This window comes from Cydia amplana, chromosome 26, assembly GCF_948474715.1.
Source record: "Cydia amplana chromosome 26, ilCydAmpl1.1, whole genome shotgun sequence".
In the NCBI taxonomy this organism is placed as follows: domain Eukaryota; kingdom Metazoa; phylum Arthropoda; class Insecta; order Lepidoptera; family Tortricidae; genus Cydia; species Cydia amplana.
This window is the reverse complement of record NC_086094.1, coordinates 6,966,300-6,984,367: the sequence shown is the minus strand read 5'-3', so window position 1 is coordinate 6,984,367 and position 18,068 is coordinate 6,966,300. Positions and strand designations below refer to the sequence as shown.

Here is an 18,068-nt window from a genome sequence, read left to right as displayed (position 1 = left end):
CATCTAAAAATATAAATTGTCGTTTTTACTTTGTTTCTTTTACAATACAATTGCAATAAGTATAATTTTATTATCTTGTATTTAAGAGCCGCCGGATTATAATGCAGAAACAAAACATTTTGTACAAAGCGTTTCTTTTTACGCAACTTACGTTTTTCACAAGCCAAGTGCAGGCAAGAACATACTTTGACTTTTTGAAAAATTATCACGTGTAATGAAATTCTTGAAGTTGTTGATTCTCTGTAGTCTGTCTCATCTCGTTGAAATAATATTATAATAAAAATGGATGATATATCCCATTTAAATACGCCAGGGTTTAGTGGAGGTCAAAATTACTCGAGATTGACAAGAGTACTAAATACCTGCATTTGTTGTTTGGCAATAAATGTTCCGCTTGTGAAACTAACAAATTGTAAACACGTAGAGTTTTTTGAATGTATCTTTGAATTTAAGGTAAATGAAACACGTTCTAGTTATTAATTTACTTATTTTAGCTATAAGTAAAATTATGGCATTGTTCTACGAAAGATTCTGTTGCATTTTCGTTGTTTTTGATTTAATATAGTAGTGTCGTTGTAAATTGGTATCTCGCAATTTCAAGATGGCTACTTTACATTAAAGTAAGCTATATTTTCAATTAAATTTTTGATTATTTTTAACTGCTTTAGTATTTAACATTTGGGATAATTTACCTACTATATTTTATTGCAGATAGAGTATGCAGCAACTTTTGTTTGCTATGCATGTCACCGCACACTCAAGGATATTTACCAGTTCAAGAGACAGGTGGAAGATAGTCTTTCAAACCTTAACAAACAGGTAATGTTACCTCCAGCCAGGTTTACTTTGTAATAAAATTTTAATTGTGTACCTACTTATTGTGTTTTTTTTTCAATTATACCTGGAGAGGTGTAATTAATACTAACTTCCAGGGATACCCCTTGGATTAATGACCCCTAGAGAATTTATCAGCCATAATATAATGCAATTGCAAGTTTTAAATTTAATTTGGATTCCATTTGCTAAACTCATAGATAGATGATATCGCTATAGATCAGCCTTTATTTAACCATTCTACCATTGACAATGTTTGATGGCTAGACTATATTTCCCGAGAATTCTTGTAAAACAATTCCATATAACATTTTTCTTGCAATTTACAGGTTCAAAACTTAGACTGGAACAACACAAAACGTTCTAAACTCACACAAGCCGACATAGAAATATTCCACACTCGGAACTCAGAGCCCATTGAAAAAGACGTCATCAAACCAAGAAGCTACATTGAAATAAAAACAGAAATTAAAATCGAAGTCGAGCAAGAATACTCGGACCCGGAAAATGATGTTCCGTTATCCGAGATTAAGGAAAAAGAGAAAGATCCTAACACTCCGTTCTTCGTACATAAGCATCAAGGAAAGATTAAACTTGTCACGTTAAATGAAGAAGAAATGTGGGAGGAAAGGAGACGAGAAGCGGCCAAGGAGAAATATTTGAAGTTGCTGTACAAATGTGAGAGTTGTATTGTCGGGTTTGACCATGAGCCAAGTTTGAAAGAGCATATGGAGAAGAGACATACTGAGGTGAGCACATAAAATTAAATAATAGACTTTAAGGTAACACTGTCATTTTCACAAAAAGACGTTTCTAACAAGCACAAACTTGATATGATTGTAATCTTTCATTCATCAAATTTTCATGTCAGCGTTTTAATTTTATTATGTAGTTTTATTACGCTATAGAATTTCCAATTTAGCAAGAATCCTAAATCGCATAACCTGTAGACAAGGACAAACGATAATAGCGCTTTCTCTGCTACTCCTACTGAAAAATACATAAGACTATCCCGTTCGGGCATTTCCCCCAACCCTCATGCCTGATCCAGTTATACTAGACTAGATTAATGGTGCCAACTTAGCCTGTTCTAACTCTATCTATATTCTGGTATTCATGGTTTTTTTTTTATATTACTTTCATCTGCTATCGGCTTTCATAGCCATAATCAGATTGTATGTATCTATACATTTCTTTTTTCAAGGTGGTGGTCCATTAACCACCATTCCTTTTATGTGTATTCATGGTGTATAAAATTGTTTGCAGTCAACCGGAAGTTATACATGTGCGATATGTAAATCAGTGCTCATTTCTGTACCGTCCTACAAGGAACACATGAGACGGCACTATCGGAGGTGAGTGAAATAGCTGTATTACGACAGGGTCAGTATGAGCTAGAATATTTTAAACTTGGCTGTCCCGTAGAAATCAGCGGCTACACATCAGCCAGAATGTATGAAAAAAAATTATTTCGGACGGTAAAATACATAGGCATCTGGTGGCCTAGCGGTAAGAGCGTGCGACTTGCAATCCAGAGGCCGTGGGTTCAAACCCCGGCTCGTACCAATGAGTTTTTCAGAACTTAATATCATTTGATATTTACCAGTCGCTTTTCGATGAAGGTTAACATCGTGAGGAAACCGGACTAATCCCAATAAGGCCTAGTTTCCCCTCTGGGCTGGAAGGTCAGATGGCAGTCGCGTTCGTACAAAACTAGTGCCCACGCAAATTACTGGGATTAGTTGCCAAACTCACCCCAGGCTCCCATGAGCCGTGGGAAAATGCCGGGACAACGCGAGGAAGATGATGAGTAAAATCCATAGGTATCACACAAAAACTTACTACTTTCGCGATTTCGCGCTCATCTTTAATTGTATAACGAAACTTAATGAACCTTATTCTCTGTGCCTTAGGGTCGACTGTGGCGTGTGCGGGGCGCGCTACAGTACGGTCGGGTCTGCGCAGTCGCACTACGACAAGATGCATACGACTTCACCTACTAAATACAAGTGCGAGCAATGTGGACTTACTATGTCGTAAGTTATGAAAGAGAAATACATATTCATTTCTCATGCTCTGAAAGAGGGTCATTGTTGTTCTAAAAGGCGTGCAGAAAATGATACGTGTATGCACTAGAGCATTTTACGTTCCAAGTACGACTATATTTTTTTTTACGATACGCAATTGAAATTTGGGTATAAATTGATTTGTTGTACAATTTCCATTCTGATATTTAACTCCCTATTCCATAAATAACGATACTTTTGCCTAAATTGTTAATTGAAAGTACCCTCAAGATTTACTATAAAAATGTCTACTTTCTCATGTTTTAAAAAAACACATGCATTTTACTTTCCTCGTATTCGAAATGAAAAGTAGAGTGTTTAACTCTGGTGAAATTCATAGGCATCATTTCATCCTTTGGTTAACAATCCACTATTATTTAACTCCACAACTTATAAAGAGACGTGCAGACATAAAAAAATTGGGCTCTAAACAATCCCGTTATTTTTTACTCATTTGTGTCGAACTACACATACATACAATCGGCCGGTCGAAGTATTTAGCAGATGGCGGCATCATAGCTTGCCCTGTCAATACCTAGAATTGTGTCTAATCTTAGTTTTTTTAATGCCCTGGATGCCGGCCCTTTAATCCAAATCTCATAGAAAAGGAGGCAAGCTATGATGGCGCCATCTATGCAAACCTTTGACATATAAAACTTTCGCGTTTTGAACACATATTAACTCACATTTATAGACGGGTCTATCGCGAAATTTATTTTATTACCTTTATTAACCGACAGTAAAAAAATTAAAAAAACAACGGGTTGCACTCCGGGAGTGCCGGCAGAAGTGAAAAGTCAATGACTAGTGCAAAATGTCTGCAGCACTATGTATAATTGAGGTTAAAGTCATCTAGCGTTATTTCGTCGCATTACTTAAAACCCCTAAGCACATCACTGTTAGTACTCGAGTTATATTATTACCAGTTAGAGGGAAACTCACTAAATGGCATTTAAATCAATAAAGAAAAACTCAATGACATTGTACCAGTTTTTCGATCAGGTCACGTGTCCGTCTTACGTATCTTACCTCTCGCGAGTTTAACATTTTTTTCCCATCACAAAAAGTGCACAGCGTCGCTAAAGAAGTTTTCACTTCAAAAATAAATTTCGCGATAGACCCGTCTATAAATGTGAGTTAATAAACCTTTGACAGTTGCCAACCGCATTATTATGTATGTCTGTCAGTTCGTCGCGCGGCTTGCGCTACCACCGTGAGAAGCACAAGAAGGGCAAAGTGAACTGCGACCAATGTGGGAGACATTTCGTCAACAACTCCGGCCTCAAAGTGCACATGTAGTAAGTCTTTATCTCTCAGGGTATCTCTCTCTAATCTATACCACAGTCTATAAAACAATACAGTAATTCGACGAAGCCGTCTAGACAGGCCAATAGTGCGGGGTGCGAGGGGTGGGTCGCGCGCACCCGAGCTGCATGTATCGCCATTGTTAGTAGCTCGGTACTAATACTTACAAGCCTACAGGGCTAGCGTGTCTTGTAGTAAGTCAAATATGTAAGTCTTGGGCAGTTGTGTAAATGTCTTTGACAACCCTACTGTGTTCTTGTGCGGTGTCGGCATTTACTCAAACATGGAGAAATATAAGTAAAGAAAGAGTGGTAACTCCTCCATACATCAGTTTCTTACCAAAACGCGAGTTATTTCGTAGAAACTGTATCACGGTGGAAACAGGATTCGCCATCCTCTATTACACACACTATATGTGATGCTGTCTTGGGTCGAGTTATTAATTCAAGTTTACTATCGCCATTTTTCACAGCACAGTCCACAAACTCTCCAACCGGACGTATTCTTGCGGCTCGTGCTCTAAAACCTACCGACAGCGGTCCGGCCTCCTGTCGCACATGGAGGCCGCGCACGGGGCCCACGGCGGGGCCTACTGCGCGCCGTGCCGCACGCACTTCCGCACCGAACACAACCTCAAGCACCACCTCAATACGCACAGCAAACATACCAATGAGAATGATAAAAAGTTAGTATAGTCGTGACGGTTTTAAAATGTCGGGATCCAGTTGAGAGATTACCTGACGAAGAATGGCATTCTGCCCTGCTAAGCCGAAAAGCGCTATCTCAAAAGAAAATTCATTGCTAACTTATACTTTAGTTTCTATAGCTGAGAGTTCCATTTTCAAAATAATTTGTTTTTGAGATAGCGCTACTTGGCTTAGGAAGGCAGCATTGTTATCTTTTGTTAAACCAAACCGCTAATTATAGGTGAACCAGGATCTATTGAGGGTGCGCCATGTTGCGGAATTTCACTGGAACTAATTTTTTCATACTACACTGAATTGTCACCCTATACATGAGAATAACAGCGCCCTCTTGACAATTATCATATATTACTGGTCAGGCTATACCTGTGCAAAATGAAATGCAATAACAGCAAAAGATTCTAAACAGTTAAAATCTTTACCGCTTGAAGGATAGAGTTAAATTACAATAGTAAGTACTACCCTGCCTGTTAAGCCGATGGTCCTGGGTTCGAATCCCGGTAAGGACATTTATTTTTGTGATGAACACAAATATTTGTTCCTGATAGGGTTTTCTATGTATATATTTATCTAAGTATGTATAACGTCGCCTAGCACCCATAGTACAAGCTTTGCTTAGGTTGGGGCTAGGTTGATCTGTGTAATGTGTCCCCTAATACTTATTTATTTATTTATATCAAGTGTACGATCGTATCGGCCTTTATGTTAACTGATACAGTTTTGTTTGTAGATTCGTGTGTAGCGTGTGCGACGCGCGCTTCATACTGAGGGGGCAGCTGAAAGAACATGTCGATTGGGAGCATCTCAAAAACAACAAGCATAAGTGCGACGAGTGCAGTAAGGTGTGTCCACAGACAATCCAACCTCTAGACATAGCATAGTCGCGCTACCCCCTCTGCCACACATACGGTAGCGTTACTCCATCTTCGTCAATCCCGTGCCGTGATTGGTCCGTGTCTTTGAACGGACCAATCACGGCACGGGATCACCTCGTCCCCCGCAGCCCCGTATTTTTGGCAGCATCGGTTTCATGAAAGAATTGGCCTAAGCTCAGTCTAGAGGTTGGATTGTCAGTGGGTGTGTTCCTCCTCCAATGTACAGTCACGCTCCGTGAGTGTTACGCCATTTAGGGTTCTAGCTAAATTGGACATTTCATAGCGTAAGTATGGAACAACTAATTTAGCTAGGACCCTAAATGGCGTAACAATCCCGTGTGGTGACTGTACATTAGGATGTACACTCAGTTTCGATGGAATGTCAACCTTATTAAAAACAAAGTAGGTAGCATTTCATTTGTCTCGTAAAATTGTCGAACAACTAAAATTGAACCTATTTGAAAATACAAGATTCTAACTTCCTTGGCTATAATTTTGTATTGGTCGGCGGCAGGAGGACTCTGGCAAGCCAACTTTATCACTAGAATAATAAGTTTCAAAAAAAGGTTAAAAAAAATAATATGTTGGTTGTATGGAAGCCCCACTTAAATATTTAATGTAGTCTGTTTTTAGTATTTGTTGTTATAGCGGCAACAGAAATACATCATCTGTGAAAATTTCAACTGTCTAGCTATCGCGGTTCATGAGGCTGTATAGCCTGGTGACAGACAGACGGACAGCAGAGTCTTAGTAATAGTCCCGTTTTTACCCTTTGGGTACGGAACCCTAAAAATTACTAGGTGTACAGTACAGCAGCAGAAGTTGCTAAGCGGTCGAGGTGTTCAAAATTACCTTCTTATTCTCTTAACAATAAAGTCGCGTCGATATCATTTTGAAACATCTCGCCCCCTTAGCAACTATTGCTGCTGACTGTACTTATAGAGTTGATGTATTGTTCAGGCATTCAAGAGCGGCACTAAGCTGAGACGTCACATAAACTACGTTCACGAGAAAAAGAGACCGCCGCGGAATAAGATGTGCGACCACTGCGGCCGCGGGTTCACGGTTAGTGCCATCATATTCAATGGCGTAAGGCACGCCTGTCGTGTCATACGCCACACGTTAAAAACATTGATGACACGCCTGTCGTGCCAGCCGCACCGAGTCGATTAAGTAAATGGCCTATAAACAAACATATCGTCAGGTGACAAGCAAAACTCACGATAGGCGTGCCATCATATTCATTGGCGTAAGGCACGCCTGGTGTATCATGAAAGAATTATTAATTATTCACCGCCACAGCCAATATTTTTCGAAAATGGAACACGCATCGAAATGATCAATATTTTTTCACCACACCAACTGGTAAAGGCTCTCTTGATTGTCAAATTTTGAGTTGTTTTCTTATGTTTGCTGGTAGAATTGACTTTTAAATGATGATTTTGAATGATAAGTATTTAACAACATTAATTTGGTTCATATCTTACAGTTAATATTTTCTTCTGGTTGGTGTGGTGAAAAAATTTGTGGCTCACTCGGGGGCAAATTTTGTTTAACCCTCGTGCTTTGAAACCCTCGCAACGCTCAATTATCCATTTTTCGAACCACATGCTACGCTCGAGGTTCAATTATGGAATATTTCGCATGCTCGGGTATCAATATTAGCACGAGCAGTTAAAAAACAACTTTGCCCTCTTGTAAAACAAATAACTATTAATGTGTGTACAGACGATGGCGATCCTGCGCTCTCACATCCGCACGCACACCGGCGAGCGGCCGCACGCGTGCGCGCACTGCCCGGCCACCTTCGCGCACTCCGCCGCCCTGTACACGCACAACAAGCTGCTACACACACAGAAAACGACGTTGACATGAGATGATTTGGCGAGGACGCGTTGAAATGAAAGCAGGATGACCGTGTCGGAGTGTGGTAGATCCACAGCGCCATCTGTGATGTTATTAAATAAAGCTTTATTAAAATAATAAATGTGTTCTTTTTTATGGTGGCGATTCTATGCTAATATAGTCCGTCAACCAAATCTTGTCAGTAGCAATGTAAAGCAAACTAAAGTAGGGCAACACTCAAAGAGCAGTATTGCGCTAAGAAAAGCAGCAATGTACATCGAACCAAAATATTTTTTTTTCCGCTGAGCGCGTCCTGCGTACGTCAATTCAAAATTAGTGTACTCTTCTGGATGAATATGACATACCTGTGTAATTTTTTTGATTGGTATATATTGTATGTACAATAGGATTACATATTAAAAATAAAACAACTGATATATGGGTGTTTATTTAATTTAAAGGTAAATAAGATAAGGGTCACTTTAGCTTACACTATAATTCAGGTCATTAATTGAAAAAATATAATGAAGTTACCAATGTTACCGGATCACTACAACCAAGCATAATACTCTGTATGTAAATAGTCACAACTGATTGCTGAAAATATTAGACATGTGGGCCTATGGACGGTTTCCAGCACACAATTTATGGTCTTGTTTGGATAGATTTAGGCATACGTTTTAATTTTATTTATGCCTTTTAACCCTAAAACAAAAAAACTGAACATAATCTTAAAAGTTCGAAAGAGTTCTTCCAGTATGTACTTGTCATAACCTCAATTTTTAGTAATGTTTACCATCAACGAGCATGATTGTACATTGTAGGCCCCTTAGCTTTGCTTATTCTTATTTAATGTATTGGTATTTAATGGTGACAGCAGAAATATCTCTTGAAACAGAAACGATTCAGAATGAAAACCAAATGAAAACAAATAAGGTGACGGCTGTCATTCACGATCCACATTCCACAGATAAAACACAGATGACACGCATTTTGGAATTATTCGAACACAGTGTTGCTAACCCGCGATTTTTCAAATTTGCCGCCTTTTACTACTGACAAGATTTGGTTGACGGACTTTAATTTGTCAGTAAATTGAGTAATTTTTTTTTTTTCTAAGGACAATACTCATCCCATCCCATTCTTTTGGGTGCCAGTACTAGTTATATATGTTTGTCAAGCCATTTCCGCCAGTAGAAACAAAAAGCAAAAAATGTAGGTGCGAAGGGTAATCGTCCCATAGAAAATTTGAATTTCGCGCCTTTTTTTTACTGATAAGGTTGCTTGACCGGCTGTAAAAATGTTTGGAGTAGTTTTGACATATACTTGGTCAACCAGATCTTGACAGTAGAAAAAGGCGGCAAATTTGAAAAATGTGGGCGCGAAGGGATATCGTCCCATAGAAAATTTGAATTTCGCGCCTTTTTTTACTGACAAGATTTGGTTGACCAGCTATAGTTTTGAGCATGTTCATATATATATTATACTCTACCATCTATGATTATACTACTCTTTGGCATGTTCCTCGACAGCAAATGTCAAAACAGTGTTACGAAGGATTCTCACTCATTTTTACTTTCATGCTTATTGAAGCACAAAATAAATATTTTCCTGTACTGTTATAAGTTTTGTACATATCCTATTTAAGACATGCACTTTATTCTATTTCAACATCATTTCTTTATATTTTTAAAATTAAAACTCACTGAGAAGGTGGAAGGTGCTGAGGAGTGAGAACAAAAAGCATAAATATATATATTATATAAATACTACTCTTTGACAAAAAGTGCCACTGTTTGCGACTTTTGCGTTTAGTTATTCCTCAAGATTATTTGTTTTTGTTATCTATGGATAGTGATATGCTGTGATTGCTGTGGCATTCATTTATGTCAATTAGTAAATATGGCGTCGCCCTTTTATAACTACTTGTCGAGTTTGTGTTCATAAATGAGTTGATTGACGCCTGTTTTACAAAGTCTGCAGTATTAGCAAGATAATTGAAGAATATTTCAAGTTATCGAACTATCAAGATGAACGTTCAAGTCCAAGAAGTGCATGTTTTGAACCCAGTTCGTCCCGACCATACAATCCTACAGAATGCCCTGGTTCAGTTACAAACACCACAGGAGCAGCAACAGATGCATGAGCCGATGACGGCGACGATAAGCGTGGAAGTACAATCGCTGCCCAGTGGAAAGTCAAAGATCAAAACTAAAACGGAAAAGAAAGAAAAGAAAAAAGAGGCGATTGACGGACAAGCCAGAGAGATCATTTTCAAGGTTATAAAATTTTTTGAAACCGAAAAGCAAAACAGAGGCTACTCGTTTCCTGTAGAAAATGTCGTGAAACGAGCTTGCGCGGCCACAGGCTTGTCAGAAAGTACCATAAAGCGTATCAAAAGGGACGGATTGAGAGCCGAAGCTACGCAGACCAGAATTCCGGGTCCGAAGAAAAAACGAGTCAGAAAAACGAAAGTGCAGCTCGACTACTTCCAACTGTGCGCGCTCCGCGGCATAGTGAACAGCTACTCGGTGAGGAAAGAAGTCCCGACGCTTAGTAAAATCTTAGCAGCGGCCAAACACGAGTTGAACTACAGAGGCGGTAAGGAGAGTCTAAGGTTAATATTGTTGAATAAGCTCGGTATTAAGTTTAAGAAGTGCGAGAAGAAGAATAAGAAGCCTCCGGAGTTGCCGCAGCAACAACAACAGCCGCAGCAGCAACAACAACAGCAGCAACAGCAGCAGCAACAACAGATGCCTCAGGTCCAGCACATGATGGCCCCACCTCCTATGCCTCCGATGAAGCCTTTAGAGACGCAGTGTGTCTACGCCACCATGATGCAGCAGGTGCCTCCAGTCTCGTACTAGACTTTAATAAAACAAAGCCTGTAACTAGTATGAACTGCCAGATTTCTCATTTCATATGTATGGCTAGATTAGAATAGAAGCAGGTATTATTTTGCTTTTTAATGCAAGTGTCCAGTGCATTCTTGATTTGCTTGCTTGATGCATCTGTTTTTATGAGTAAATGGGTTTTTTGCAGTTTTTCTGCATAAAAACTATATAGGGTCATTGAGCTAGTTTCCTTCCATGACATGACATTTTGTTTAGACATGAAGGGATGCAATAAGTCCAAATTTGTGCAGCAATGTAGGTTTATATTCAAATTTCTTCAAGTGGACGAAAACTAGCGGAATGGCCCAACCTGAGATATGTATGTAGTATGTATATCATACCATATCACATTTTGCTGTTATGGTTTTTATGAGCCTCATTCATGTATTGTTATATATCTAGTTTACTCATTGTAAGTATAAAGCAATTTGCATACTGGGCAAGTGACCAACAAACAAACAGTTATACTGTTTGTATATGACACCATAACATTGATATGTTTGTATATGACACCGTAAGATTGTGAACCCATTAGTTTACAATCTAAAGTAGGTTAGGTTACTTTATAATCTCTCTACAGTCTGTTTATAATTCAACTAACGAGATTATAAACTGACAAGTGTTTACAATTTTACGGTCACATATACATGTTAAATCTGTCTACGGCAGATCATGGTGTCAGTATGTGTTGCCTTTGTTAGGGGTCGGCAAACAGAAGGAGAGTCAAATCACCAATTTTAAGGATCCTAAAGAGCCGCATATTGTGGTTTCAGGGGTCTAAGAATACTAGGTGTCATTTTTTTGGGTGACAAAGGCCACACAATGGTACCTTCAAAAAGTTGAGCCTTGCTGCCTCCTGGCCTAAGTGGATACTTGAATAGATCTAAGCATACATAGGGACAGACAGACAGCGGGAAGAGACTTTGTTTTATACAATGCAGTGATATTGAGATAGATTGACATAATGCAATGTTGAAATTCGAGCGCAATGTAGTGTGAAAAACCAATTTAATTTTATGTTATTTTCATTACAAACTATACAGCTATTGTGAGCTAAAAAAAATCATATTTTGAAGATCAAGTATGATTTTATTTTATTATGTGGATTCTGGTTATTTTTGATGAAATTTTGGCAAAAGAAAAAAAAATCTTGCATATTTTTTTTCATTGTATTAATTGTTAGATTTATATGATGTACAAATATTTATAGTGTTTGTACAGTAGTAATTGCAATATGTACCTACAAAAATTGCAGGTTCTAAATGAGAATTGAAATAATCACTGTCATACTATCCAATTTTGCCCTATGTTTTAATTTATGGGCAAAAACATGGATTTTAAGCCATGAAAGATTTATAGGTTTTACGTAATTTAAAATTGGAGACGGGCCTTAACAATATCAAAGCTAAACAAGTTGTAAGACAAAGATAGTCGTAAAACAAGAAGATTTTGAAAGCTAGTCTGAAGCTAGTATCTCAAAACCTATGGTTTAACTTTAGAAATTAAATTATCTATGCAAAAGGTAAATCCTAGCTAAGCAAAGTATTAGACACTCGTTCCAAAAATTAAAATAATGAGAAAATCTGGCAAATGTTTTTAAACCTTGTTTTTGTATTGTAGGTGCTAAAATTACAGTTTGATAGCCCCAATTGTTCCAACCTATCTGTCATTTTATCGTTAAAACAGGACGATTTACTTACAAATGTGAAAGTTGGGGAAAGTTTAAAAAATGTTGGAAAAGTTCTGGGAAATTTCATAGGAAACTTTCATTTTGGAAACAGATTTTGATACAAAACGTGATTGGTTTCCAAAATCTTTCAATGTGAAAATTCGGAATTTTTAGAAACTTAAGCTTGGCCAATTAAACTGTAATTTTAATAGCTGGGGCATAAAAGCATGCTTACCTACCTAATTAATAAAAAACCCAATTCACAACGCGAACGAAACTTTAAACAGAGTACAAGATAAACCATTTTTAAACTGCCCCTCAGAGCACCTTACGCATATAAGGTAAACGTACTAGTGTTCGACATGCTAATGCCCAATAGATGGCACCCTGCTGTCACCTCTATTGACAATGACTTAAGTTTCAAGATGACATGTACTGGTACCGCGTCGAGCACCAGTACGTTTACCTTATATAGACTGTATAATATAGTCTTATAACAGCAACGCACACAAATATGTACATTAAAAATATCGACTTTGTTTGTTACGTCTTTGGATGTGTGCGTAAAGTCCGTCTAAGCTAATTCTGTCTTCGCTAATCTAAAGCTAAAGCTAATCGTCTTGAACAAAACGAAGGAAGGTAGTCTTTATAAACGTTATATAATTTGACATTAATGATGACATGGCCACACTTTGTCATGCAAATTTAGCTTGGTCCAACTAAGTTATTTAGAGGGATTCGCAGTTTAAAAATAGTTCTTGTACAGTCACCATCAGATATATCGGAGCGGCCGAAGTTCTCAAAAATATCTGAACATCTAGCGCCTTGACAATAGAGGCGTGTTCAGATATTTGTAAGCACCTTGGCCGCTCCGATATATCTGATGGTGACAGTACATTAGCACCTACACGCTTTTAATTGGGGCATTATCTATGAAAAGGGACCTTATTGTCGATGGCGCTTACGCCGCACAGCGTCGCGCGGCATTGTATTTATATCGGAGCATCGTTAATAATGGGCAATGGCGTAAGCGGCATCGACAATAAGGTCCCTTTTCATAGATAACGTCACAATTTATCTTATTGGGTCTTAAAGATAAGGTAGCTACTAAAATGATCTACTTTTTTAGAGAAATTTGTTACTAGCTATCACTTGAAAAACGCAACTGCGTTTTTGTAAATTTTTGTCGTTGGATATCCTATTTACAGCCTTTAACGATGTAGGCAGGAAAGATTTGAATCGTTTCGTATGAAAAGGGACCTTAGAACGGACTAGAGGCTGCACACATCCGCCTGGGGTCCTTTTATATGGAACGACACATTAGTATTTTAGTACGATATTTATGGGCTATTAAATAATTAGTCAAGAGTCAATGCAAAACACTTACAGGCGATCCAGATTTTAAAAGCTATAATTTAAAATGTAGCTATGTGTCATCCTAAAAAAAAGGGACCTTGAAGGCTCTACGCGCAGGTCCAATCCTGATCTTGATGATCTTATTTCCGAATTTTGATAAGATGAAAAATACATATTGCCACAAATTTATCATGGGAATGTGGAACGCTTGAAAAAAAGAGCCCAGCAAGGTAAAGTCCCTTTTAGGTATGACACATTGGCGTTACACGGGTTACACCGCATATATTAGTAGAGTTGCACCAACCTAACTGCATGCGATTTGCTGTGACCAGTGTTGGCCGAAAGTTAATGCAAATTGAAAATGCTGGCCATTAACCATTATAAATTGAATCGTAAACTATAATCGTCCGATACGGTTTAAGGTTCAATTTATAATGGTTAATGGCCAACATTTTCAATTCGCATTAACTTTCGGCCAACACTGGCTGTGACAAAGTTTGGCGATGTCATTAATTTCATTTGTCTACGACTATATGACGTTTATAATGACACTCCATCACTTTGTCCTGTTCAAATCGGTGCAGTTAGCTTAGACTGACTCTATTGTGCCCACATTTGTTCTGTGTGTTTAAATTCTGGAAAGATCAATAACTCCTGGACAGATTTAGAGTAACGCAAAAAAAAAGGTGTATTGAATGGATTACATAAACCTAAACTTTTTTTTTTTCACTTAACTTGTCCATGTGAAGTTATAACCAGAAATCTCCCGTGAGACTCTGACATTAAAAATGTGGCATTCTCCGTAAAAAGGGACCTTATTATTGATACTCCGCAATGCGTCACGCGGCGTTGTATTCCTATACACTTTAATTTTAAAATGGCGGATGCGCCATCGATAATAAGGTCCCTTTTCATAGATAACGTCACAAATATATTTATAACAGGTCACTCGCACCATTTAGGTCGAAATTCGCTTGACATCCTTGCGTGAGTGACCCATTTTAAATGTATTTCAGTTGATCTAGTTAACCTGACCCTCGAATACATTCATTATATTAATGATAGGCTAGGATAAGAAGGCTGAGTTTTACATTATGTATCATAATTATTTTTACTATAAATAAAACTAAAGAGTTGACACAAATATGTATTTTTATTTACACGACCAGTATCATATTGCAGAAAAAAAAAATGAAAAAAATATTGCAGAATAGTTTACAAACTATTTATTTGTAGAAAAATAATAGTTATTTGTACAACAAGAGATCAAAGTTTGATATTTCTTCGAGTGCTTATTTTGAGTCCCGTGCAAGCGAAAGATTCTATACTATCTAACTTAGAATCTTGAGCGTAGTAAGGGACTCAAAAGCGCACGAGATGTAAATAACTTTGATCTCGTGTAGTTCACAAAACTTTTCACCTCAGCAGTGAGAACATATTAGAGAACCCGAAAAAGTAATTTGTAGAAACATTCCGCTGACGCGACAACTGCGCTCTTTATAGATATAGATATTTATTAGAGATGCCCGCAATATAATATTTAAAACTTTCGCGTTTTGAACACATTAACTCACATTTATAGACGGGTCTAACGCGAAATTTATTCACATAGCTTTATTTACCGACGTTTCGACACAGGTTTCACTGGTCATGGTCGCGGCTAATATAAAGGTATGTGAATAAATTTCGCGTTAAACATTTGCTGTGCCCTAACAGGGTTCATGTGTGAACTTACCCTGATGTAATATCTGTCCTGTACTCGTACCACATGATTATTATGCAATAAATTATGAATTATGAATTAAACCCGTCTATAAATGTGAGTTAATATGCCCCCAATAGTTGTTTTGGCCGAATACCGAATATTCGGCCCAGGGCCGGATTAAGCATGTCGGGGCCCCTAGGCAGTGCAATGCTCGGGGCCCCCTTACAGTAAATTCTGCATACATAATGTTCAGTTGGTCAGTACAGGAAAGTAAGTTTGCGGTTTTAATTTCAACCTTCCCGTGTCGGTTGAGCCGATCCTAACATGCCGAGCGATGTCTTTACCGCTCTTATTGCGTGGATATAAAGCTGTTTTCTATCAGTTATTGCCGATTCCTTTTTGCGTCAAGTGTGGGGAGAGCCCTTTTTTTCTTAATAGGTAGTTAAATATTTTACGTCACCCGTACGCTACGTGAGAAGAAAATATCACTTCCTGGCCAAGGCAAGACGTAAAACTTTACACAAACCACGGGCGGTAATTCGTAAAGCCCCAGATCGCATATTTATGACCCTCACCTTCGGTTCGGGCCACAAACACCTGCGATCTGTAGCATTTACGAATTCACCTCCCTCGGTGTATAATGTACTATTGCGCGACTGAACAGCGATTGTCTGATCATAAGACTATACGCTCAGCCACATGATTAAAATTAACCTAATAATAAAGATTTTCCATGAGGTTTAAATGACTATTCATTGACCAGTTATGTTACCATGTAGGCAGAGGGTCAACCAGCATAAAACGCGAGCGCAGCGAGCGCGAAATTTTTTATGTAAAAATTGTAAAAGCGTGTTAAAAAGGCCGTGCCGGGCCTAAAGATCCGAAGTTCACCAGTCAGGCGAGCTTTCATGCGAGGTCAAACTGGTCAAAGCCGTGCTTCAGGATAAGCTCAGCTAGAGCACAGACGCCAGAGCCAACCAATGTCCATTGTATTAAAAAGCGAGACCGAAGGTCGAGTTGTAAGAAAGCAGCGCTCTGACACGAACTAATCGTCAAATGTTACTCAACATTCTCAACAATAATATGTGCCATATGTACAAGAGTTACGCGGAGGGCAAAGTTCCATTGATGAGGTTTTAGATATGCTTTCACTGGGTTTTAGACCCTCAGGAGTCTGAATTTCGATCTCGACATTACAGACTTTAAAAGCTATAAAAGAACATAGTTAACATTAATCATCTAATGATTGAGTGTCTGAGAAACTGATGTTGGACATTAGGTATAAGTAGGTACCATTTTTTTTTTTAAGTTTGGCCAATATGAAAAAAATATTTTTTTTTGGCGCGCGCGGGGCCGCCGGGGCCCCCTAGCCGAGGCGGGGCCCCCTAGTCGAGGCGGGGCCCCCTAGTCGAGGCGGGGCCCATAGGCAGTTGCCTACTCTGCCTTAGGGTTAATCCGGCCCTGATTCGGCCCCTCGGCCGAAGCGCCGAATATTCGGCATGACATGCGAACATTTTGAGTCACAATTATTATGAAAACTGTTCGCCAACAAAGCACAACGTTTGCTAAGATATATTTTTTGTTGAACAAAATCAAGGAATGTAGTTAGAGTCAAACAAATCAGACCCATGATAAAAAGAAAATGTTTTTTAATCAACAAATGCTCAAAAAAGGGTCTTCGTATTTAACAACTATCCAAGAATACATTCTAAATATTAAATATGTATACCTCGTTTTTGGTTATTTTTATTATGCAATTTTTCTTTTTAGGTAGGACTAGGTGCAACAGGTATTCGGCCGAATCCATATTAATATAATATTATAAATGCGAAAGTGTGTCTGTCTGTCTGTTACCTCTTCACGCTTAAACAGCTGAACCGATTTAGTTGTAATTTGGTATGGAGATAGTTTGAGTCCCGGGGAAGGACATAGGGTAGTTTTTATCCCAGAAATCACCCTTTAATTGATAAAAAGCAGACTGGGTAAAATTAAGCTGCCCAAATTACTAATTCCACGCAGACGAAGTCGCGGGCAAAAGCTAGTACCGAATATACGGCAAAGTGGCCGAATACCGAATAGTTGCCGAATATTCGTGGCATCTCTAGTATTTATTTGACATCATTTATAAATTTACATACAAAAGCTGTCTCTCAGACGCCACGTCACCGAAGTGTCAAAACTGAAATTGAACTTTATGCATATGCACCTAGGTCTATGTTGCTCTGTGGTCTATGACCGACTAATACGTCTTTGGCGTTGGACCTGCGGTGCGTATATATCGGTCATTGGCGTCCAAAAGGTTAACTGTAATAAGGTCTACCGATGTACAGTTAGGAGTGTCGCTATATGTACCAAAAAAACCAATAAGCAGGCTTCGCACCAGGGATGTTGCGGATGCGGCTTTTTTGACATCCGCGGATGCGGATTTTTAAAGGCTCACATCCGCGGATGCGGATGTCAAGATAGTACCATAAAAAACGTCAAATATTACATTTTAGTAATATTTATTTCAAAAAACTGGCCAAGTGCGAGTCGGACTCGCGTTCCAAGGGTTCCGTACATTAAGTCCCACTCACGCTTGACTGCTCATTTCTAATAGGTTTTTTTGGTTAATGACTAAATTACCTAGCAGTCTAGCACTTACGCCGATGTTATACGTTCCTGTACCGACCTGTTCCACATCCGCATCCGCATGAAATCCGCATCGATTTTATGCGGATGCGGATGTTGAAAATAATGCGGAAGTTCCGCGGTTGCGGATGCGGATATTCGCAACATCCCTGCTTCGCACCGTGATTCACGTGCGAGTGTGGAG

The 18,068-nt window shown here is 38.7% G+C and overlaps 2 protein-coding genes across 2 annotated transcripts; both read left to right on the top strand.

Moving 5' to 3' along the window:
• Positions 1-266: 266 nt before the first annotated feature.
• Positions 267-7,679, top strand: LOC134660112 (zinc finger protein 436-like). The gene is made up of 10 exons (XM_063515815.1): positions 267-453; positions 712-819; positions 1,164-1,583; positions 2,101-2,189; positions 2,748-2,870; positions 4,088-4,198; positions 4,678-4,890; positions 5,640-5,751; positions 6,745-6,849; positions 7,513-7,679. The coding sequence occupies exons 1-10, from the start codon at positions 283-285 to the stop codon at positions 7,657-7,659; spliced, it is 1,599 nt and encodes a 532-aa protein (XP_063371885.1). The 5' UTR covers positions 267-282; the 3' UTR covers positions 7,660-7,679.
• A 1,831-nt stretch (positions 7,680-9,510) lies between these two features.
• Positions 9,511-10,620, top strand: LOC134659934 (conserved oligomeric Golgi complex subunit 4-like). Its single transcript, XM_063515631.1, has one exon. The coding sequence runs from the start codon at positions 9,660-9,662 to the stop codon at positions 10,494-10,496; it is 837 nt and encodes a 278-aa protein (XP_063371701.1). The 5' UTR covers positions 9,511-9,659; the 3' UTR covers positions 10,497-10,620.
• Positions 10,621-18,068: the final 7,448 nt, after the last annotated feature.

Bases quoted from the DNA above. Each gene is read 5' to 3' on its own strand.
- LOC134660112 (XM_063515815.1), top strand. From the start codon at position 283: ATGGATGATATATCCCATTTAAATACGCCAGGGTTTAGTGGAGGTCAA. The intron at 454-711 runs GTAAATGAAACA...ATTTTATTGCAG, and splicing joins AATGTATCTTTGAATTTAAG to ATAGAGTATGCAGCAACTTT. The intron at 6,850-7,512 runs GTTAGTGCCATC...ATGTGTGTACAG, and splicing joins ACTGCGGCCGCGGGTTCACG to ACGATGGCGATCCTGCGCTC.
- LOC134659934 (XM_063515631.1), top strand. From the start codon at position 9,660: ATGAACGTTCAAGTCCAAGAAGTGCATGTTTTGAACCCAGTTCGTCCC.